Below are 24,691 nucleotides of genomic sequence, written 5' to 3'. Positions count from 1 at the left end.
ATATGTAAGTCTATATATACTTACCTACATATACATACATATGTATTTATACAAACAATTTTCGCACTGGTTTTTTTCGAAATATCGACCATAAAAAGTGACGTAATAAACGCGCTTTGCTTTACGTTTGTTGTCATCCACTCAAAACGCACCTAATAAATCACTGGAAAAGTGAAAAAATGAAATAGTCACCCTATCAGTGAGTATGACAGGCGCCAAAACAGCTGAAGTAATAATGGCTAAGTCGTAGTTCAGACAGTTATTTATTTGAATAGCGGCTGCTCTTATTGGCTAGTGAAACTACATATGAATACATATGGGGTATTCCATACCAAATCGACCACATTTGAACCCGACCCCTTTAGATTTTGCTGAAACTTATCCATCCTTTTCTACTCTTTGAAAAACATTTTTGAAAATTTTTTCAAAATTTTTTGTCCAACTTCCAAAAAGTTATGAATTTTTCAAAAAATGGTTTTTTAATTTTCAAATAGCAATAACTTTTGTAGAAATTCACTTTTGGTGACCTTTTTTTTAAATTTTTGTTTTTGAATGAACTTTTCGAAAAAATACACGAAAAAAATTTAACACGATCAATTATATAAAATAATCGGTTTTTTTAAGCAAAATCGTCATTTTTTTTGGAAGTTCGCCATTTTTTTTTATTTTTTTTTCCTCAAAAAAAAACTTCAATTAATTTGACAACTATCCTTGCTAATTCTGGAGTGGGCGGAGTACGATGATCTTGAATGGCCGATGTATGATAGCTGTATGCCTTACTGATCCGATCTGAACCATTTCTTCGGAGCTTGTATCGTTGCCTTGGACAATATTTCATGTTAAATTTCTTAAAGATATCTCATTAACTAATTATTCATATAAGGACTGAATTTTCTTTATTTTTGTTTATAAATTTAGTGTATAAATTAATAACAATCATAATAATTAATAAAAACACACACAGCGACACAACTTGTTCGCTGGGTTAATTGAACGAGTGAAAAAAGCGTTCTCACTCAAAGCGAAATATAACTTCTGTGAGCAAGAGTGGCTTTCTTGCCTTTTGATAAGCATTTGTTTGGAGTGCATATGTTTGTTTGTATGTATGTACATGTATTACGGGTACGAGTATTTTGAGCTATTGGTATTAGTTCTAGAGAAGGTTTTGTTTATAAAATTCGTTGTTATTATTGTGTACCATTGTCGTGCGGTGGAAATGAAGTCATCGCTCGAAAAAACTTTAAAGTTAATATAATACTTATATAGCGAATGATAGGTACCTAATGATGTGCGGGGCAACTTAAAGAAGAAAGAAGAAATAATGAATTAATGAAATTTTGTATAAAATATTAATAAAAGTTTAAGCTGCTTGGTCCACGTAGATTCTTCAACAAAGCAATCAATCTGCGTGGCTAACATGACTTCAATATATGTACATACATACATATGTATTTACGATCAACAAGATGGTTTTGAAGGTACAAACGGTTGTTATAGCATAATTTCTTTTATAACAAGTGTCCCTAGGCTGTTCCTTAAGGCAATTATACAAACATATAAACTCCGGTATCTTGTAAAATGAATACTTAATGGAAAAAAGAAGAGCGCTATAATTTCAAATTTGAGCTTAGACTTGTACTTGTTTCTTCGTAGCAACGAAAATAATCCTGAGGTTTTGCTACTATGTATTCGAGTTCACTCAGATTTAGTCCTAATAAACCATTAGTTTATTACCCAAGAGCGCTTCCTGAAACTTCTGGAAACGTTTCTATCACTTTTTAAGATATTAGTTGCGTTTCAAAGTTTCAAAAAGGGTATTTTCACTATATTTTTAAAATATATGCAATCATACATTTCATTTGAACAATTCAGCATGCCAAACAATCAGCAAAATTAGCTAAACCCAAATTCACACATCTAACCGAGACTCTTGTATATACATACATACTGTGCCCAAAAAATAAGGTGACATTGTATTTATTTTGAAAATTCTTTATTTATTCTTCCAAATCAATTTCATCCCCTTCAAAGTAATCCCCTCCCGATGCAATGCACTTATGCCAACGGATTTTCCAATCTTCGAAACACTGGTTGTAGCCACTTTCCGGGATGGCCTTCAGTTCCGTCTTCTCTGCGGCTTGAATCTCCTCTATCGTATAAAAACGGTGTCCCCGGAGCGGTCCTTTCAGCTTGGTGAACAGCCAGAAGTCGCACGGCGCCAGATCAGGTGAATACGGTGGTTGTGGAACGATATGGGTTGAGTTTTTGGCGAAACGATTACGAGTTACGAGGGCAGTAAGGGATGGTGCATTATCGTAATGTAAAAACCAACAATTCCGGTCTTTTTAGGCGGATAGCGTTACGCAAACGACGCATAACGTTCAAATAATATTCCTTGTTGACTGTTTGACCGGTTGGAAGGAATTCATAATGCACAGCACCACGATAATCGAAGAAAACAGTCAACATGACCTTGATTTTTGAGCGACTTAGGCGCGATTTTTTTGGTCTCAGCTCTCTTTTGGTACGATATTCGCTCGATTGATCGGTTGTTTCGGGGTCGTAAGCATAGATCCAAGTCTCATCGCCAGTTATAATGCGTTTCATGACACCCTGGTAGTCGGAAAGCATCGTTTCACACACTTCAACGCGACGCCTTTTTTCCAAAAAATTCAATGTTTTCGGTACCAGTCGAGATTTGACGCGCTTGAGGCCCAAAACATCCTTCAAAATGGTATTGGCTGAGCCTTTCGATATGCCAACTTTATCAGCAAGGTCACTAATTGTTAATTAACGGTTTTTTAACACCAAATCTTTGATTTGTTGAACGTGAGCTTCGTCGGTTGAGGTTGATGGTCGCCCTGGACGCTCTTCGTCTTCGACACGTTCACGGCCGGCTTGGAACTCACTATACCACTTGCAAACATTTTTTTAGACATAGCCTCATCAACAAAGGCTTTCTGCACCATCCTCAACGTATCCGCAGCAGAAAATTGATTCCGTAAACAAATATTAATGCAAATTCTTTGCTTAACAAATTTCGATATCGCAAAAAACGAAAAACTCACTTTTAGCAGCTCACAAAACGACACGTAACTCAAACACTAATGAATATTTTGACATGAAATTTGACGTAAATGTGACTGACAGTACTGCCAACCTAAAAAAAAATAATTCTCCAAATCCAACGCGCGCAGTTTAAATTCAAATGTATTATTTTTTGGCCACAGTAGTATATGATCGTTGCTTCCCTTCTACCAGGGACTTATGAAGTAATTCTTGTATATTAGAGTTTTAGTAGTCGTGACTTGCTGGGAATATTTGTATGTCTCTCTCTCTTCTATAATTAATTCAAAGTTTGTGGACATTTCGGGGGCAAATAGTTTTGTGTGTGACGTCATAAACTATATGGTGATAAGGCTTTTTTATAATTACTGTAGCAGTTTGAGAGCTCGCATTGTTCATGACGTACTATATATGTATGTAAGTATATTTCCCTCATTCTTGGCTAGCTCTGAGTATCTGATCACGAGTAATAAAATAAGAGTGTCATCACGAATTTTTTGGTAATCGAACTGTTAGCATTTTAAAAGGTCTAGTTAGCGATACCCATTTAACAAAAAAGTAATCAATATTATTTATATAAAATATCGTCGGAAATCTTATTAGACTTCGCTTATTGGCTGAGAAATAAACTAATAACAAGTGTTTTTTTAGACGTGTGCTTTTCAATGGTAATACGTTTTCGTAGTTTCACAAGACACATTTTTTTAGCGATGAAGCTCAATTTTAGTTGAATGGATGTGATAATCCACAAGCTTTTGTTGCGATGCCTATACATGTTAAAAGAGTTACTGTTTGAAAAAAGGAAATCAAACCTGAAACCGGCCTGCATACAATCTTTTTCGTCTTCGTTACTGGCGTAGACACCGATTACACGGTTATAGGCGAGTTTACAACAGCGCATCAGTAATTCTTCCTTTTCGCTGTTTGGCGTCCATTGGAATTTCAAGTGTAGCCAGGTCTTTCCAATAGAGTGGAGGTCTTCTTCTTGTTCTGCTTCGCCCGGTGGGTGCTACGTCGAATATTTTCAGAGCTGGGGTGTTTTCATTCATTCGAACGACATGATCTAGCCAGTGTAGCCGTTGTCTCTTAATCTACCGCAGAATCTTTCTCTCGAAAACTCGTAACGTCGACTCATCAGATGTTGTCATCGGCCACGGCTCTGCACCATTTACCCCCAACTGCCACATACTTCATGTAATGATTTTCGTTTTCCTAACAAGCCTTATAAAGCATAAGTCGTAAGTTATATAAATGAACAACTTTTGGAATGGAATTGGTCTATATCTTGGTCTAAACTTCATATCCTTAACATAAAGAATTTCAGAATCTCGATCTTCTGACTGAAATATAGCCGTTAAACTAAATTTAATTCTTTCGAAATATTTTTTAACAATAATATAAAATTTAATTTTAATGAGTTGCAAGAGTATAAAATGTTCGGTTGCACCTCTTTCTTTCTTTACCCTTCCTTACTTGTTTTGTTTAAATTATTAATTGTGAAAAACTTTCCAATTCTGTTATATCTCTTATTTAGAAAGTTTTTCTTAAGTATCTGAATGTTTAAAATGTTCTAGCTCTATGATTTTGTCATAGTGATGACCACGTAAAAGAATCTGACTAATTTTCTAGCGCTAACAAATGGTCATTACCAAATTGTTGTTATCTCAAACTCGCTGTTGAACCTTTTTGACGCTAAAGTGAGAAAGCACATAAATAATACGTAAACATACATACTATATTCGTTGGTACATACATACATATGTATGTATGTATATAATTTGGCTCCACTCGTAAGTGCATCAGCTCTCGACAACAATTCTGGCAAACTTTAAAAAAACTCACTCAAAAGAGTGTGTGTATATTTGTTTCTCACTCAAGCTCAAACAGTTGTCACAGCTACAAATCCAATAATATTGTTCGTTCATATGTATGCACATGTGTGTGAATGAAATACGCAAATATTTATAGGCTCTCATTTATATTTTATGAAAATGTTTGTGTGTGCGTGCAAATATGTGTGGCAGAACAGCGTCCGCTAGAAACATTTAGCTTTTGCGCACTTTTCCCACCGACTGCTGTGCGCCATTGTAGAACACGACAGATTTCTTCGCAATTTTGTCCAGTACGCAGAGTACAGCGGAGCAGACCACGACAACAACGACGACGAGGCTAAGTGTGACTGATTAAAAACAAATACGACCAAAAGTAAAATTAAATAAGAAAGTGACAGTATTTAAATAATATTTATTAAAGCTAAAAGTGTAAGTTTATATTTAATCTCGTTAAATAAATTTGTAAACATAAACGTTTGTATGTATGTATGCAACTGAACACATGATGCAAAAAATTGCGAAAAGTGCAAACATTTAAGTGTGTATACGCGCAGCGCAGGCGAGTCATGGAATCTCGGCTCCTCTGATAAATCTGATAAAAGGCGCCAGCACCAAGGCAGTTGTTTACAAACAAATAGTCGCTTGGGGTGGATTAAAAAGAAGAAGATCTCAGTTGAAAATAGAAATTGAAAATTGTTCTTAAAATAAGAGAAAATCAACTCCGATTCAGCAGTGTTAAGCAGTCAGTTATGTTGTGCAAAAAATATACTTGTATATTTCTGCAGGAAATGTAGCTTCATACGAGTATATATATATTTTTTATGTATTCAAAAGTGTAGAAACCTGGAAAGTGGGTCATGAAGCGCGGCATTTAACTGCGTTCCCAACAATGTACAATATAAAATTGTGGATATATATATGTATACATATGAATGCTAGTGCGCTTCCGCTTTTTCTTCCTGTTTCTGGAAGAACAAGCAGCTCCTTTTGTTAAATTAACTCATCATACCGTTTATGTAGCATCATTTTAGGCGTTCAGCGCTCGGCTTAAGCTGAATTTTATTCAATTTGGTAGTGGAATTGTTATAGATAATTTTTCGATACAATTTTTTTACTTTGTCTAATGTTTATGAGAGTGCATAAGCTGGTAAAGAAAATTTTTTTTAGTTTAGTATTTTATAGAAGTTATAATATCGGTATTCGGATCCTACTGACTGGTATTTAACCACTTTGTTGGCTTTGTTATACATATACTATTGAATACCAGACCAGCTGATATTAAATTTTAATCATAAAACTATATTTTTGAATCGAACACTCTTGTATGCTAGATTCGAAAGTAGTTCAAGAAACAAATATCGGAAGAAAACATTTAGAAATATTTCCTTTTAATTTTGTGTCTTAATATATTCAAGATACAGACCAATCAGAACATAATTAAAAAAAAAAGTTAGATATCTAAAGAAAATTTACCACCATTATTGCTCTCATAACATAATATTCTATCGCCTAAATTCGGCCCACAACCATTTTCCTTAAACTAGTATTTAACCCGTTTAGTAAACCCGTTTCAGTAAAGGCTGAAACACTTCAAATGCTAACGACAGTCGACTTTCGTAGCAAAATGGTACCTACCTGCAGACATTGATGATGCCAGCAGATTAACTACAACGACTCTTATGCACTCGCAACATACTCTCGTATTCACCCTACAGGGTTCGCGCTAATCTGCGTACATGCGCACTTTGGACGCTGCGTGTTTATTCGGTTTTGTTTTCGTTCGTCGATTACTCGGTGTGAGTATGATGTCATATGTGCGATGCTTGTAGTATGCTCAAATAACACACCCAACAACTATTCGGTACTGACCACCCTTATGCCACCCACTATTACACTTGTCTGCGAGGCGGGCGTGTTAGGAGTTCGCGTGTTGCGTTTTATTTGAAGCAGCAGCGAAAGTGTTTTCGATACACAATTTAACTCGTGACAATGTTCTGCCTTCCTTGAATATTTTTGCCTCTTCCCATATCTGCCGCGTCTATTTTGCTTCAAAAACTACTTTATCACGTCCACGACTTCCTGGTTGCCTGTTTTCCTAGTTCGTGAGGGCAGCCATTTTATAGGTTTTTGAACTTTCGGCATGTTTAATGATGACGGAGGGTTTGCTTTCTTTCTATGACTTCCTGTCTGAATAACATTCTCGTGTTTAAAATCATGTATGCTACTGCCGCCGACAACAACTACTTTCATGAGTCATACTTAATCCTAATTGATGCATAGTTGCTCTAATGACGCGATTGCTGTAATTAATTTGGTTTGTTGTACCCATTTTCCCCTAAATTTGTGCATGTGTGCAGAGCCCGCATTTTGGTGGTCCATGTTGACCTAGTTTCTGTAATTGAAATCTGTCAATTTGATGGCGTTGAGTGATTTTGTGGGAAGCTTTGAGCTTTAAGCCAGCTCTGCAAGACTGTTTATGCAAAACTTTTTTCCCTCATACATTCCAAAAGGTTTTTTTACGAAAAATATGATGTAACTATGTAAGGAGTTTCAATAAATTTACGATTTATTTTAAGGCATTTCAGTAAATGCTGAAACACTTCAAATGCTTACGACAACCGTCTTTCGCAACATTAAAATATAAATTTATTTATTTTTTTCAAATGTTAAGTAAAATTGTTTCAAACTTAGCAGACCTGAAAAGTTCTCGCACCGACGATAATTAGAAACATGGCCGAGTAAGACTTCTGAAATTAAGATAGTATTAACTATCCAAAGGGTTTGTAAAAATGTCTCTTAAAGATCAAAAAGTTCATTTTCATGAAACAACTTTTTGAAAATGGTAAATGGTTTAAAAACACAACTATTTTATAATATGTACTGCTTTCCTAAGACTATGACTTGAAATATGGGTGTTCTGTGGTGTTAAATCGCAAGATCATGGAGGCCACAGGCTACGACGCGCTCACAAAAATTTTCCTTCAATACATTGTTTCGTTGGCTGCATGGAATGACTGTCATCTTGTTGTAACCAAAGATCATCCAAATTAATATCCTCCATTTCGGGGACGAAAAAGTCATTATACATGGCCCTATAGCGTTCACCATTGACTGAAAAATTATACCCGGCTTCATTTTTGAATAAATATGGTTCAATGATTGCTCCTGCCCATAGAGGACACCGAACAGTGACTTTTCAAAGATGTAACGTCTTCTCAACAATGGTTTGTGGGTTATAATCACTTCCAATGCGGCAATTTTGTTTATAAAAGTACCTATTTAACTGAAAGTGAGCTTCATTGTGGTAGAAATTTTTTTTGTGAAAGTCGGCATCAAAGTCGGCAAATGAGATGGCCATTTTATCCACCTTCAATGAACGTGTGGCGCACTTGCTGGTCTTCGGCTTTAATTCTTGCACGAGTTGGATTTTGTAAGCCCGCAAACCAAGCCTCTTCTGCGAAATCCCCGATTATTGCAAGCGATGGCGAGTGGACTCACTCGGTTCTTCTTTGATACTTTACTGCTGCATTAGAATTTTCGGAGTGCGCTGTACAGCGTTTCTGTGAATGCTTATTCTCCGCTATAGTAAAAGCGGTGCAAACCCGATCCATGGTTGCTCGAATTGCCAAGTCTGCTAAGCGATTATGTCGACCGAATATTGGAGGCAGCGCGCGAACCAAACTGCGTATAAATAAAGTACCAGTAACTTAGTAGGGGGCGGGGCCACGCCCACTATAAAAAAGATTCACGGTTAAGGCCTGACATTATATCTGACTCTTTTAGTTTAGCTACTAGTTTCCGAGATATGTACAAAAAACAACCGAAAAATTTGGTTTCATTGAAAACCAACGTATAAAAAAAGCACCCCTTTATATATAATTTCAGTTGATGGTTATCCACAAAAACTTCAAAGAGGCTTTGTTTCGGTTTTCAGTTACTTCTTTCAAATACTTAATTCGCTATAAAATTGTCGAAATGACAGCAACTCTGAAAAAGTTGGAAGGGCGGGCGTGAACCCAGCTGACGATAGTCACGTGAGAGATTTTGTTCCAAGGCCTGAACCGAAGAGGGATTGTCCGCATAGATTTTTTATATAACATGACAGTTGGACACGGCTCATGCATGATCTGTCAAAAAAAGGCTATTGAAAAAACTACCTCCACTTGGATCACCCGTTATAAGCACATCAAATCAGAGTGAAAATAAAGCAAGTAATTTTTGCACGAATATATGGAAAAGAAGTTATCCACGAATTTTTTTGTGGCTTATAGTCCATAGATTACATTCCTATCATGGGATGGTTTGCAACTTGCCACTAAAATTTTTTTACTGTATTCTCATCTCTTTTGTTTTACTGAAGCTTGGAATTTGCGTTCTACTTTGTTATATGGTCAAAGACAACCTTGAAGCTATTCATATCATTTCATGAAAAACCTTACAATTCAGAAAGATAAATATTTTTCAATCGATGAAAAAAATCATTGCGACAGACAAAATATACATACTTTATTACATCATTACATCTCTATACAAATCCAATTTATACTAACTTTCAAACCAAATTCATATTTTTTACCCAAGCAAGTAAGTAGTACAGAATATAACATACAAAAAAATAATTTTACACCCTGAACAGGGTAAATTATGTTTGTCATAAAGTTTGTAACACCCAGAAGGAAATGTGGAAGATATCTTAAAGTATATATGTACATATGTATATGTATAAATGATCAGCATGACGAGTTGAGTCGACTTAGCCATGCCCATATGTCTGTCTGAGTAGTAATAGAACTAGTCCTCCAGTTTTTGAGATATCGATCGGAAATTTTGCCTTGTTCTTTTCTCATCAAGAAGCTGCTCATTTTTTGGTACCGCCGATATCGGACCTTATAAGCTGACCGATCAAAATCAAGTTCTTGTATGGAATTTTTTATATTCGTGAATGGTATAATTGCTTCGGTGCAACCGAAGTTAACATTCTTTCTTTTTTTTAATTATTATACACACACACATACTAATGTGCATGAATACGTATGTATGTATACATATATTACTTTAAGCATCAATGGTGTGTTTTATTAAAATTTCATTTATACAACAAACATTCGAACACAGTGGTATGTGTGTGTAATTATGCGCATAATTAATGCTTGGCGTGTGTCCATGTCGTACATAATAAATAATATTATATGTATATATAATATACATATGTGTGTACTATATATACATTTCCGCATGATGTGTCGGTATAAAATTTGGAAACTTGTATAATTAATGATTAGTAATTTTAGCCAATTTTTCTGTGTCTGGTCTTTTCATGAGCTTTTACACATGTACCTACTAATTTTTGTATTTACAGACATGCACACAATGACAAACAATATTTTTTGGTTCTTAGCATGAGTAATAAGCTTATGCCTTAAGCAGTTAATTGTGCTATGCCAACACGTTTAGGTATCTTTTTATGGTTTATAAACACAAAGAACTCGCAAATATAGTCAGATTACTAGTTTGGTAAACTTTTTGTTTTTTGTCAGATTTATGATAACATATCGCCTTATAATATTGTAAGCAACACTGGGTGAAAACGAAAAAGAGACAGTTGGCGAAAATATTGCATATAAAATTTTTCATTGAGCCGGAAAAAATAACAAAAATAACTCACGATATAGTGAAAAAACGGCACTAGATTTTGGTAATGGTCCTTAGAATTTGTAATGGGTGATCCATTTCGAGGTTCCCTACTTTTTTTTAAAGAAACAGCACAGAAAATTCAAATTTAATTCTTCCCTTCGAAAGAACATTCTTTCGCGTTTATTTTTTAATGATTGTCTCTATCAAATGTTGGCCGCAGCTACTAAGCTAACTATAAAAAGTTCATGAAAATCATTGATAAAACGCTGTGTCAAACTTATTTTCTCTTTAACACAAATGCTTAGCGTTAACTTCGACGGCACTGAAGCTATACTACCCGTCACAGGTTCACGTTTTCTTACAAGAACTTCATTTTGTATAGCACCTATATATTATAGTGGTCCGATCTGGAAAATTTTTCGAATATTATTTTGTTGCCTTGCAATATAATCCACGCCGAATTTTGTGAAGATTTTGTCAAATAAAAAAGGTTTCCTTACAAGAATTTGTTTTTGATTGGTCAGGTTGTATGGCAGCTACAGTTAGTTCGATATCGGTGGTTCTGACAAATGAACCTTTTCTTGGAAAGAAAAGGACATGTATAAAATTTCAGATCGATATCTCAAAATTGAGGTCGTCACTTCTTCTAAATGTTACAAACTTTTTAACAATCTTAATATAACTCTGTTCATGGTATAAAAAAATAAGGCATTATATTTCAAACCGTTGATCATTGGATTGGAAGTTGGTCACTCAGTTTACCATATTCTAAAGTTGCGGAAATGCAAGTCAAAGATAATATACATAGTATGTAGAGGGTTTCCAATAAGAGTGATATGATTGCTTTAAAACACAAAATACACTAATTATTATGGAAATTCAAATGTTTATTATTTAATGTGAAGTACAATCGATACAATTAGGTTCTGAATTTAACATCATTCAAACGGTCTTTACGACTGTTTCTGCAAGAACGAGTTCGATTAACCTAGCTTTCGAGTACTAAATCAAGTCATATGTATGTCATGAATAGCACGTTCAAAATTGACTTCTAAGGCTTGAAGAGAGTCTGCTTTATTGCTGAAGACCAATGACTTGAAATAACCCCACAAGAAGTTGTCTAAAGATGTTAAGCCATAACTTCTTAGAAGCTATTCAATGCCACAATTTCTTGAAATAATCAAATCTCCAAACTTTGCTCGCAGTAATTCGGTTGTTGCACGTGCTGTGTGGCACATAGCCCCGTCTTGTTGGAACCAAATATTGTGAAGATCAACCTTTTTCAATTGCAGCCATAAAAAATTGGTCAACATCGATCTGCATTGACAGTAACGGTGTCACCTTCAAACCAAAAACTACTTCAAACTGTCAATTTAGGTGAATGCACGGTTGTTCGTGAATAATTTGTGGATTTTCTTTGCACTTGCATCGACAGTTTTGTTTATTTACCGCAGTATCAGATGAAAGTGAGCCTCATCAGAGAAGATGTTCCAAGACAAAATCAGCAAATTCACGTTGCTTACGGCGGTCCAATGGCTTCAGTTCTTGCTTGAGAACAATTTTGTATGGAAGCAAGCCAAAATCCTATTTTAAAATCCGACAGGTTGTGGTTTCAGACTGTACCAATTATTGAGAAGGTCTTGGAATCGCTAAATTGCGGTCTTCAGCAACACTTGTCTGAACGGCAGCAATATTTTCATTACTTCGAGCGATTATTTGTCTTATTGGAACCTGAATATTATGTAAAGAAAATGTATAGTACGCTCGAAATTTTCAACAATTCGTTGAAAAGCAAACACAGGTGGACGACTATTACGGCCATAAAATGGCAAAGCGTACAAAGGGTTGAAATTGGAGAACGGTTTTTTGATAACAAAATTATATAATTTGAAAAAGTTATATCTTTCCATGATGAAATTATAAACATCACTGAATACAATCGAAAAAAAAACAGATAATGATATATTAAAAATGACTGATTCGACACTCAGAAATAATAACATCCCTATTGAGAAAGCCGGTACATAGTTTGCTAGTTTATAAACGACTATTGGATATTGCCTCAGAGTACAGGTACTCCATACGAACTTTCAATATACATATGTGACCTGGTCTACGAAAAGGGAGCTAACGTGCGAAAACTAGTTTTCTGGGAAAAGCTGTTAAAAATAATCGTCAGTTTCTCTTTATCTCATTAATTGTTCTCCTTTTTTTTTGACACCTAAGCCCCCTTTCCGTAGACCAGGTCACATACATATATTAACTTGTAGTGAAATTTTTGTTTTTAAATTTTTTATTAAATTTAATATAAGTGATTGCGCCATGGAGAGGGCATTTTTCTGAAACTTTATCTTCTGATGAAAATATATACAGCCCAACGCACACCCCAAACAGCAGCAATCGTTGAGTTAGGTCACTCATACATACATATGTATATATTTACAGCACATTTAAACGATATCTGCGCTGAACAACGAGATGACATAATTTTGTATTGTTGTTTGTTGTTGTTGTCAATGTTCCGTATCATTGCTTGCTGTGAAATGCTTATTCGGGAAATATGTATGTACATACATTTTGCGGTTGAAGCGATGAAAAGTGAAACCCCTCTGTAAATATACTTACCATTTCATACACACGAGCACATACCTACATACATTTACACATGTAAGCATATGTATGTACATACAAGTGTCTCGGTGCATAATTCCGTTTTGTAATGCAAGCAAAAATAGCAAAATGGTGCACTCATATCAGGAACGCTTGTTCTTTGTCAGCCACACTGGCGTCGTGCGGCTTCAGCAAAATGGCAGGGCAAGGAGTGGGCGTGAGGTCACACAGCCGCACACATTTTATACTCGTTCCTTTCTTGCTTTTATTGACAATTCACTTTTATGACTTTTGGGTGTTGCTACTTTGTTTACAAATAAAGAGATGCTTTCCACAAATGAAAGTGAGCGCGGCTGTGTCTTTGTTTGCGGAAATTGCTTTATTTACATCTGATAGTAAACTGTGTTTTAAGGTCGCGACGACCTTGACCTACCCATTAGATGTTTGTAGCATGAGAATGAGTAGTTGCTGGGTGTGCAACAGCTGAAAGATAGTGAGTATTGGTTGTTATTGCTTTTAAAGAGGCTTTGTTTGCGTGAATGTGCGTGTGAATTTATTTTCAACGTGGGCCACCTTGTGGTGAAAACCGGAAACGAATTTTTGAAACTCTGATAAAAGAGGGGACCAGTTAAAAATGCGTTGCCTTCATTAGAACATTGTGGTATATGCATCTTTAGCTGTTTCATTACATTGATCAAGTATCCAACTGCGGAGTAACGGATCAAGTTACTTACCTAATACGTTTACTTCAAAAACTCGCTTGTGATGTACGTATACATATGTATGTGAGTATGTATGTACTACTATGAGCAAAAAATATTAAGACTTTGTTCATCATTTTAAAATTTTTCATCTATTTTTCACAATCTACATATGTCGAACCCCGTCGTTTGAGTTTGCTGAATAGCCAGAGAATTGCCAGAACTCTCACGGCGAATACGGTGGTTGCGGCAGCACATTGGTTGAAAATTTGGCAAAAAAACTCATGTAGAATCAATACAGTATTCGACGGTGCAAAAACCAAGAGTTATCGGCTTATAATTCCGGCCTCTTTTTACGAATAGCTTCGCGCAAACGACGCATAGCACTCAAATAGTATTCCTGGTTGACAGTCTGTCCGGTGGGAAGGAATTTGGAGTACAAAACACCTCGATAATCGAAGAAAACTGTCAACATAAGCTTGATTTTCGATCTGCTTTGACGGGGTTTTTTCGGCTTCTGCTTCCCTTGGTCACAATATTCGGCCGATTTATCGTCTGTTTCCGGGTCGTAAGCATCAATCCAAGACTCATCGCCAGTAATAATACGTTTCTTAGTAATCGGAAAGCATTGTTTCGCAGACGTTAACGCGACGCTGTTTTTCGAAAAATATTTAGTGATTTTGGAACCAATCGTGCTTTCACTTTTCTTAGACCCAAATGATCTTTCAAAACGGTCAGTAAAATCTTTGACTGTTAAGCGTCGATTCTCAAGTACCAATCCCTTTAATTTTCTTTATTGACGTGTTGATCATCGGTTTATGTTGATCACTGTCTTTGACGTGGTTCGTCGTCAACTCGTTCTCGACCCTCTTTGAATAATTTTTACCCATCAAAAACACTGGCTCGCGGCAAACAATTATCATCGAAGGCCTTTTCCAACATTCTGAATGTTTCGGCATGAGAAATATGATTCCGCACACAAAATTTAACGGAACTTCTTTGTTGAATAATTTCACTAATAGTAAAGATCGCCGAAAGCACTTTATGTACTTCAGAAAGACAAGCGTAAACTAAACACTAATGATTAATTTCATGTTACATTTGGCACAGATATCACTGACAGTCATACTAACCTAGAAAAAAAATATATCGACAAGTGGGTTTTCGCGCGAAATTTAAATTAATTAGTCTTACTATTTTTTGCCCACAGGTGGTATAATTTATGCCAGTGCTACGATGAAAGAAGAAAAGAAAACTAAAAATTATCCGCCACTAATTTCCTACTGGGTTGTTTCAACTCATAACTTATGCAGTAAATACTCAGATGTTGCAATTTTGTATATGGTGTATGTCCAAACATTACCTTGCCCAACTGTTGTCTAATATTCATGTACACAATCGCACTTGTGACAGCCTATAAGCACAAAGGCTCAAAATGTCTCATATATGTAGTTATGTATGTATGTATATCTTATATTCTTGTGAAAAGTGAAATGTATGATTTCATGCATACGAAAATTTATTATAGACCCGGTGGCTGGCGTTCAGTCTGTTAATTCACTCATTTGCGCAGTCATTCACATATTGCACAAACTTTTTAGTTATTTATAGTGAGTATAACGTCATTTCTACAAATATTTAACAAAATGACCACATACATATGCATACATACATATCTCTCAGTATACGGAATTTCCATATGCAAAGATAAAATTCATCAAAATTTAATTTCCGCACATATAGTATGTAATATTGTAGGTTCTTTGCTCACTGAGTACTAAGAGAGTTATATCAATTTTCCAGTTGAACTAACGAAATGTTTAAAGTCATCATATTAAATAAGCCAGTGAGCTTATAAATGTCGACACAAACAATTCATTACCTTACTTCGTTTATTGAAAAATTCTAGTGTGATGAGCTCTCATTAAATTGACGATCTCATAAATTTAATCGTGTCGACGAGCCTAAGGTTTCTAATATAAGACTGGTCAACAGTGGTTTGCCTAGATATAAGATCGCGTTGTATAGTATATGGGCCATTCCATCAATTGGCGACATGGTTTTGTACCCGTGGTTCTCCGATTTTGACTAAACTTTAGAATATCATAATATAGACCAAAATAAGAATATCTGTTAACTTTTTAGTGGTCAAAGTTTTTCCATTGTTTTTTGGCGCGCAATTCAAATTGAGATCAAACAAAAATGACTATTTCTTTTATTTTTTTAACGACCTCAAAATTGAGTGAAAAAAAATTGGAAGTTATCCAATTTTATGTAGAAAAATCTCAGCTTTCTGATAAAAATATTTTCAAAATCCAAAAAAATTTTCAAAATCCAAAAAAAAAAATGTTTTTCCAAAAAACCAGTCAAAATTGACTTTTCCATTCGATTCCTCGTTAAATTCTATATAAGAATCAGTGTTCAAAAATATGGGACTCTAATCTCATGAACAGCAAAAAAAATGCAAAGTTGTCGCTATACGGCGCATATTTTTATGAATGAAGACACTGACTTCTTCAATAATTCAAGTCTAAGAATGCAATTTACATATTTACCTCCTTCACACAACTTTTTAAGCGAACAAAAATATAACGACAACTTTGCCAGGTTTTTGGAAAAAAATTTTTTTTTGGATTTTGAAATTTTTTTGGATATTGAAAATATTTTTATCAGAAAGCTGAGATTTTTCTATATAAAATTGGATAACTTCCAACTTTTTATCACTCAATTTTGAGGTCGTTAAAAAATAAAAGAAATAGTCATTTTTTTGTTTGGTCTCAATTTGAATTGCGCGGCAAAAAACAATGGAGCAACTTTGACCACTAAAAAGTTAACAGATATTCTTATTTTGGTCTGTATTATGATATTCTAAAGTTTAGTCAAAATCGGAGAACCACGGGTACAAAACCATGTCGCCAATTGATGGAATGGCTCATATGTATTTGTGCCCACAATTCATGGCACTATCATTGATTTTGATAGATTTGCTCTCATTTATTTTCAAACCTTTATTTCGATTTTACGGTACAGAAACTAAAGAAAATAACTGATTTCTTTGTAACGTCAATTTTGTTTTGAAAAATAAAAATAAATCAAAGTAAATAGAGAGAAAATTGTTGAAAACATAATTTATACTTCCATAGAGTTACTTTTACTCGTATTTCTTTTATGATTTTCCAGTTGACTCTCACGTTTTAAGAACCGGCAATAATGTGCCATCTTGATCTTGATACCTTTCTTCGAACACTTTTAGATACAACTGTAAACGCTCTCTCTGTTTCTCACTAAAATTTTTTCAAAAGTATCCGAAAACATATCCAGATCATTGCGAAGATAGTTTAATTTAATTCTATGTTGGCTTCTAGAGTCTGAAAGTTTGTCAGCATATTCTTCAAAATTGTTTCATAATTTGTTACTTTATGGCTAACTAGGAAATTTTCGATTAAATCCATATTCTTCCACGTTCACCGCTTTTAAAACTTGCTATAACATTCCTAACTTTATTATGCAAAAATCACTGAGTTCAAAAAGCAAAAAAACTTTCACGTAGACCGGTAGACTATGCGAGTTCTGAGAATTTGGCGCCATTATTTTTCCGAGGACATGCCAATAAGTTTTGAAACACAAAGTAATTCTCCGGAATAGCCTTGAGAGCCGAGGTGCATGCTGCTTGGATCACCTCTTTCGTCTCAAAGTGCTTGCCTTTCATCGGCCTTTTCAGGCAAGGAAACAAACAAAAACCGGGGAGCCACATCTGGGCTGTAGGGCGGCTGCGGAAGCGTTGCGATGTCGGCCTTGGTTAGGTAGCTGTTCACAAGAAAGGCGGTGTGAGACGGGGCGTTGTCGTGGTGCAACTTCAAATCGGCTGCTATACCCGATTGATCCTTCGTTTGAGTCACTTGGGGACTTCCACGTAAAACTTCGCGTTGACGGTTTGTCCAGGAAGAACAAATTCGTGGTGGACGATGCCTTTGATGTCAAAAGAGACAATGAGCATCGTTTTCACTTTGGATTTTTCATTTTTCTCTGCTTTGGGCGAGGAGACGCCGGCGTGTGCCACTCGGAAGATTACCTCTTTGTCTCGGAAATATACTCAAAGATCCATGACTCGTCATCTGTGATTACGTGATTACGTTATTCAAACGTCTTTGTCGCAAATTTACCGAGTTTCACATAGAATTTAGTTGCGGACCTCTGCTCTAACGAACGCTGCATTTTCGGCTTGCACCACTCACAGAAACACGTTGTGCGAAAATGTTTGTCCTGACCGCTCGTTCGTTAGCTAGTAACGCCCTCTACCGAATCCAGCCGGTGCGCTCACGTATTACCAAAAAAAAAGATGCATGAGCATTGCTCAGGAATTGCTTAAAAGGGATATATGTAATTGGTGACGAATCATGGGTATATGGTTATGATTTCGAAACCTAAGTTCAATCGTCTCAATGGAAGAATCCAGCAGAGCCAAAGCCAAAAAATAAAATTTCCCACCAAAAAGTGCATATGAGAATTACTTTCAGAATTGGAAAAAATGCTCGCACAACTTATTATATCTGAGGGGGACTATTTTGAAGGGGTCTAAATAGAAATTGATAGATAAATAAATGTATGTTGAGAAAAACTAAAATCCACCATATTTTTTGAACAAACCTTGTATACAAGTTATTTTATGGTAAATATTAATTCATATAAGCGGGCAAGATGTTGATATGTCCTAAATTAATTACAAAATATTAATCCGAATCCAGAGGAATTAATGTAAATGCAAACACTGAGTAAAGCTCTGATTAAACGAATTTTAATGTTTGTATGGGCATATCAACACACGGGCGCACGACTCATGTTGTTGCAGAAACGTCAGATTGCATATGCACAAACTTACATATGTACAGGTGAAAACGGAATGCAAAAGGGTCTGAAATTTGCAACGACCGTTGTGGACCGTTCACTTAATCAGCTTGAAATTAATTGGCAGCAGTTTTTTTGCCGAATGAGAGAGTAAGATTACGACAGTTTGTATTGACATTTAATTTAACAGTCGACTGTGGACACAAGCAAGATGCATTATTAAGGCTTTAGGGGACTTTATCAGAGTGAATAGTAAGCAAGACGGGTATAAAAATTAGTTACAGTAGAGCACAGCAGTTTAGATTTGATGTCGAGCGTATAGCTGATGGCTGTATTAGTAAAGGGTGATCCATTTCGAGGTTCCCCACTTTTTTTTAAAGAAACAACACAGAAACTTCAAATTTAATGAGGATTATTTATTATCATTTGAAAGAACATTCTTTGGCTTTTATTTTTTGAAGATTATCTTTTTCTGATGTCCATCCGTTGAGTCCAATTTTCGATGACCCGTTCGAGCATTTCGACTGGTAACTGGCGAATGACGCGCGTGATGTTTTGGACCAAGACCTGATTCGAAGCGAGATTGTCCGCATAGACCTTAGACTTTACATATCGCTATAGGAAAAGGTCTAATGGTGTGATAACACACGATCTTGGTAGCAAAATGGACTTGGCCAAAACGTGAAATTATCTGCTCACCGAAGGGTTCTCTCAATAAATCCATTGTTTGATGCGATGTGTGGGAAGTGGCGCCGTCTTGTTGAAATCAAATGTCGCCGAGATCACGAGCTTCAATTTCAGGCATCAAATAGTTGGTTATCATGGCACGATAACGGTCCGATTGACAGTTACGTTCTCACCGGCATTATATTTTAAGAAATATGGACCGATGATTCCACCAGCCCTCAAATCACATCAAACCGTTGTTTTTCAAGAAGAAATGACAGCACTTGAATCTCTTCATGTTACGCTTTTCGTTCCAAATGCGGCAATTGCGTTTGTTTACATACAAATTGAGGCAGAAATGTACTTCAACGCTGATCAAAATCGAAAACGTCGGATCTTCTTAGAACTTTTCAAGAGCCCATCGAACGAAGCGATAACGCTTGGGAAGGTCGAACGGCTTCAGTTCTTGCACAAGCTGTATTTTGTACGCTTTCAATTTAATATCTCCAAGTAAAATGCATTAAGTCATACCATAAATCAGTCCAAGTTGCTGCTAACGGCTCCGAATCTACTCTCCACTGTCTTCGTATACACTCTCAGATACGGCTGTTATAAGTATTATTAGATTCACTGCGTGCTGGACGCGGTCTATTCGGTCGAATATTATCCAAAATTAATGCTGCATCTTAAGATGGGTGATGGTATGGCGAATAGTACGATCAGTGGGCTGATTACGTTGACCAAAAGTTAAGTGAAGCGCGCGAAACACATTCTTTACAGAACGTGAATTTTCGTAATAAAACTGAATGATTTGTAAATGTTGTTCAGGCGTAGGTCTCTCCATGATGAAATGGCAAACAGTACTGAACAAAATAAACATGACAGCTTGACACCACTCACGCGAGATATGTCAAAAAAGACTATTGAAAAAAGTACCTCCACTTGGATCACCCGTTATAATCGCTGTTTGAAGCAGCTCACTTATTTTGCATTATGGATTTTCCGAGATTTCTTATTTTACCCTGAATAGGGGTTATTACGATATTTGTAACAAAGAATTGAAAACCATATACATATGTATATGAATTATTAGCCGTAATTTTCTCAGCACATTTGTCGGAATCACAGATATCGGACAACTATAGCATACAGCTGTCTTACTCTATAGGACCATCCATCTCAACTTGATTTAGCTGAAACTTAGTATGCTTCCTTTAAATGAGCTAGCAGATCTAAAGCGGCGCTCTATGCTAGCGCTTGCATTTGCATACTGTACTAGAAAATTCATTATAAAATCAATTGTTGATATGAAAACATGGGATGAATATAAAGTTTGCAATTGACTGTTGCTGATCGCATACAAAAGCTTTTTCGTACTCTTGGCAAAGTAATTGAATTGTTTAGCATTTCAATAATTATTATTCTTTATTTAATTGTTTATTATCTTTATTATAGCTTTTTATTCACACAGCTTTGCGAAGTCGTATAAATTTACACACGTTTATGTTATCATAAATATTTGCGATATATGAAAATACAAAAATAATACACCAGAATTATTTAGAAAGCGTCAATATGTAATGGAAGCAAAACAAGTTACGAGAGATAAGCAAACAAAACCGAATGAAAGCTAAAAAAACATTAATATAATGATAATTTCGAGTGCTAAAACCCCGCAGAAGTAAACAAAATTAGCCTCAGAGAGAATATGGAAGAACCCGCATTCTATTCGCAGTATTTTGATGATTGTCAGAATCAGTTGATTACTCGAGATTACCGGAATCGGTTAATAGATAGCTAATATTGTGCGTTTACTTATAAATTCACTTGGTTGCTACTTGATTTACGGTACAAAATGAGTGCGTGTTAAAGATTGATTAGTTATTTATAAGGGAAAGTCGGTTATTGATTCACATACGAAGTCAGGTCATGTAAAAATTTGATATGAAGACAAATGTCCAGCTGTTTGAAGTCAAATAATTAAATATTCAGTTGCGTGAGTTTTGTGAATGACATTCTGGCCGAAAATAAAGTGAATTTGAACATTCCTAAATATAAATTATTGTAATTACTGTTACCCGCTCTTACTTTTTTCAAAATGCTTGCGACAGTAGTTGCGCACAGGTGAATAAAAATACATACACACATATATTACGGCTTCGAGCATTATAAAGTAATGATTCGTCAGCATATGCGTAGTTGCAGCCAATAAGTTCTTGCTAAAATTTTAAAACAGTTTTCTTCATTTCGTTTATTAAACAGATCCAACATGTCAGCAGAAGCAACAAATGGCAGCAGCCCCGCTCCCGCCGCGGAACCACCAGTCGCTGAGGTCGCACAATTGGCTTTGGACGATGAGCCCAAAGTTAGTTTCGCCGATCAGTTCAAAGCCTTCTCCAAATTCGGTGATACAAAATCCGACGGCAAATTGATTACACTGTCGCAGAGCGATAAATGGATGAAGCAAGCTAAAGTAATCGACAAGAAGATCACCACTACTGACACGGGCATACATTTCAAGAAATTCAAGGCAATGAAAATCTCACTTGCCGATTATAATAAATTCCTGGACGATTTGGCTAAGGCGAAAAAGGTCGAATTGAGTGAAATTAAATCGAAGATGGCGGGTTGCGGCGCTCCCGGTGTGCTGCAGGTTTCGGTAAGTTGCGATCAGTGAAATATATTATTTTTTCCCAATACTTACATCCAAAGATGTTTCGGTATCTTTTCTAATACTTATATATCGAACTGATTTTATTCCGGTGCCCCCTTTCGGTCTCCATTAACCCACTTTTAAGACAACCTTAAATAGGTCTGTAATCTGGTTCGATTCTCAAAGAATAAATGCTTATTTCTTCTATTTATCGATAAAATCGATCTTTTTTTAAAGCACATAGATCAAAACAATGCCTTGATCAGCGCCCCAAATAATACATGATTGTTGCAAGTATTTTTTGGTTCCAGCTGGTCGGGCGGAAGGAACATCTTTTCCACCTTGGTCGAGTTCGAGGTCGATCAAAAATCTCTGCCGTGATGTGTTTCCGGCCACAGTGCCACTCTACACTGAATTGAACTTTTCAATTCTACATGCCTTTAGGTTTAAACCACAGCCACCACGCATCTCCACAAAGGACCAAGTCCAATGAGCAGATTGGAGCGAACTCCAAAGTCTAACTGCTCCTCGTGATATCAGATTTAAGTCCCCGGCCAGACCTTGTAGCTTTTCCTACTACCAGTTGAGCACCCATCAAACTCAATGACTGGTGACATTTGTCGCTTGAACTTCAAATGTCTTTTCATAAGAAAGAATCTCATTCCAAGTCTATAATATCAGTTCAAGCTGAGTTTTATAGCACTATTTCTGACAAAACTATGCTGAAATTTCCATGCAAGCCAAAATATAAAGACACTCTTACGGCAGATATACCTTACAGCGGAGGAACGTCACTAATTACAGTTATAATTTCGAATTCGTAGATAATTCTGACTGTCTTGGAATGAGCATTAACACCAACAACAACACCAGCCAACGCAGAATCACTCTTGCCAGCAGATGCTTTGGACTGTGTAGGCAATTGAAAGGTAAAGTCCTTTCACGACAAAGCAAGATAAAACTCTACAAGTTTCTCATCATTCCCGTTTTGCTATATGACATGATGTTGTCATTTTGATCTGTCGGTGTCAGGAGTGTTCGGAAAAAATGTTTTGCGGAAGATTTATAGTTCTTTGCGCATTAACAACGGCGAATACCGCATTCGATGGAAGGGCGAGCCAGACGCGTCTACGTTGGCTATGTCATGTTGTCCGGATGAATGAGAATACTCCAGCTTTGAAAGTATTGGATTCAGAACTCGCCGGCGGAAGCCAAGGAAGACGAAGACCTTCACTCCGTGGAGAAGGAACTGCCTCCATTTGGTATCTCCAATTGGCGCCAAATACCATAGCAAAGGGAGGAAACGACTGGAGCGCTGTTGTTGACTCGGCTATAAAACGTAGGCGATGTCTATGACAGTAAAGACAATTTTGTAGAGCTTAAATTTGTATACAATAATATCACTCTTTCAAAGTGTTATATGTAAAATATCAAAAAATTCCATTTTGTGTTCATGAAATATGATTTGGGCACGGTTGGATCCTTGTTTTTAGGGCAACAACTGAAACTTCAGGGGGCATTTGCAAAAATTAAAAAAAAAATCAACTTGGCAAATAACGGATTACCTAATATAGATATATATAGTACATACATTTAGACAAAGAGTCTAAAATTCGGTCCTCCTTATGTAAATCTTCTATATTTTTCACAAGTATTAATATCTAATGAGCCGAGTTGTTTGTATAGATTTTTTGGATGCTAATTGATTTAATTTAATTTAATTTGGAAGGTGCTAACACATATGTTTTGTTGTATTTTATAGGCTGGCAAAGCCGCATCGGCCGTGGAACGTCTCACCGACACCAGCAAGTATACGGGATCTCACAAAGAACGCTTCGATGCCACGGGCAAGGGCAAAGGCATTGCTGGTCGCAAAGACTTGGTGGATGCATCTGGCTATGTATCCGGCTACCAGCACAAGGACACATACGACAACGCTCATTAGAAGCAATAAATTGACACGCATTAATATATAATCTTTAAAAAATTGTATGATTAAAAATCACAAAAAGGCACAAATGAACATAAATGTAGATTTTTAGATGCCACAATCCTTTGTAACGCAATTTTTTTAATAATCAAGCTTAAATAGTTTATATTATATGTAAAGCGACACTTATGTAACAGAACGTATTAATTTACACACAACTTGTGGTCACCCTTCCCAGCAAAGTGTTGAATTTTTGTGATACTTTAAATTAATATTAAACGAATAAAATGTTCTAAAATAATTTATTTATTAAAGATTGGCTCTCATCTCACTCGATTTGGCGTTTTATTTTTCCATGTCAACATCACAAGTAGTATACTCGAAACACATACACCTGTACACATGTATATACCCTATAAACATTTTTCGAAAAGTTTTGGAATCACTGAAATACACAAAAATTTATATATGAAGAAATTAGAAATAGTTGTTACAGTGAAAATTGAAAGAAATTTAGAATTATTTACAAGCAAAAACAAAGAAAAATTTAAATAATGTTGTAAAAACAGTTGAAACCCTGTCGTTTATTGCGAAAACTACCTTTTGAGATGCCCATATTTGTTTATACTCGTACAAATTTATACGACATGATTTCATATTTCGAAAATTTATGATATATTATGTGTATCAATATTAAATGAAGCCTTCTTATCAATAAAATATGCAGTTTAAAATCAAAACATTGGTATGAGAC

The 24,691-nt window shown here is 35.8% G+C and overlaps 1 protein-coding gene across 2 annotated transcripts; it reads left to right on the top strand.

Moving 5' to 3' along the window:
• Window positions 1-5,158: 5,158 nt before the first annotated feature.
• LOC126761589 (tubulin polymerization-promoting protein homolog) lies at window positions 5,159-24,268 on the top strand. 2 transcript variants are annotated; one of them, XM_050477900.1, is made up of 3 exons: window positions 5,159-5,327; window positions 21,617-22,013; window positions 23,770-24,268. In XM_050477900.1, the coding sequence occupies exons 2-3, from the start codon at window positions 21,624-21,626 to the stop codon at window positions 23,950-23,952; spliced, it is 573 nt and encodes a 190-aa protein (XP_050333857.1). In that variant the 5' UTR covers window positions 5,159-5,327; window positions 21,617-21,623; the 3' UTR covers window positions 23,953-24,268. The 2 variants fall into 2 exon arrangements, with proteins under 2 accessions (XP_050333857.1, XP_050333856.1); XM_050477899.1 differs by lacking the exon at window positions 5,159-5,327 and adding an exon at window positions 21,123-21,478.
• Window positions 24,269-24,691: the final 423 nt, after the last annotated feature.

The sequence above is a fragment of the Bactrocera neohumeralis genome, chromosome 6, assembly GCF_024586455.1.
Source record: "Bactrocera neohumeralis isolate Rockhampton chromosome 6, APGP_CSIRO_Bneo_wtdbg2-racon-allhic-juicebox.fasta_v2, whole genome shotgun sequence".
NCBI lineage: Eukaryota > Metazoa > Arthropoda > Insecta > Diptera > Tephritidae > Bactrocera > Bactrocera neohumeralis.
Note: the sequence above shows the minus strand (reverse complement) of the source record. Positions and strands in the feature narration are given on the sequence as shown.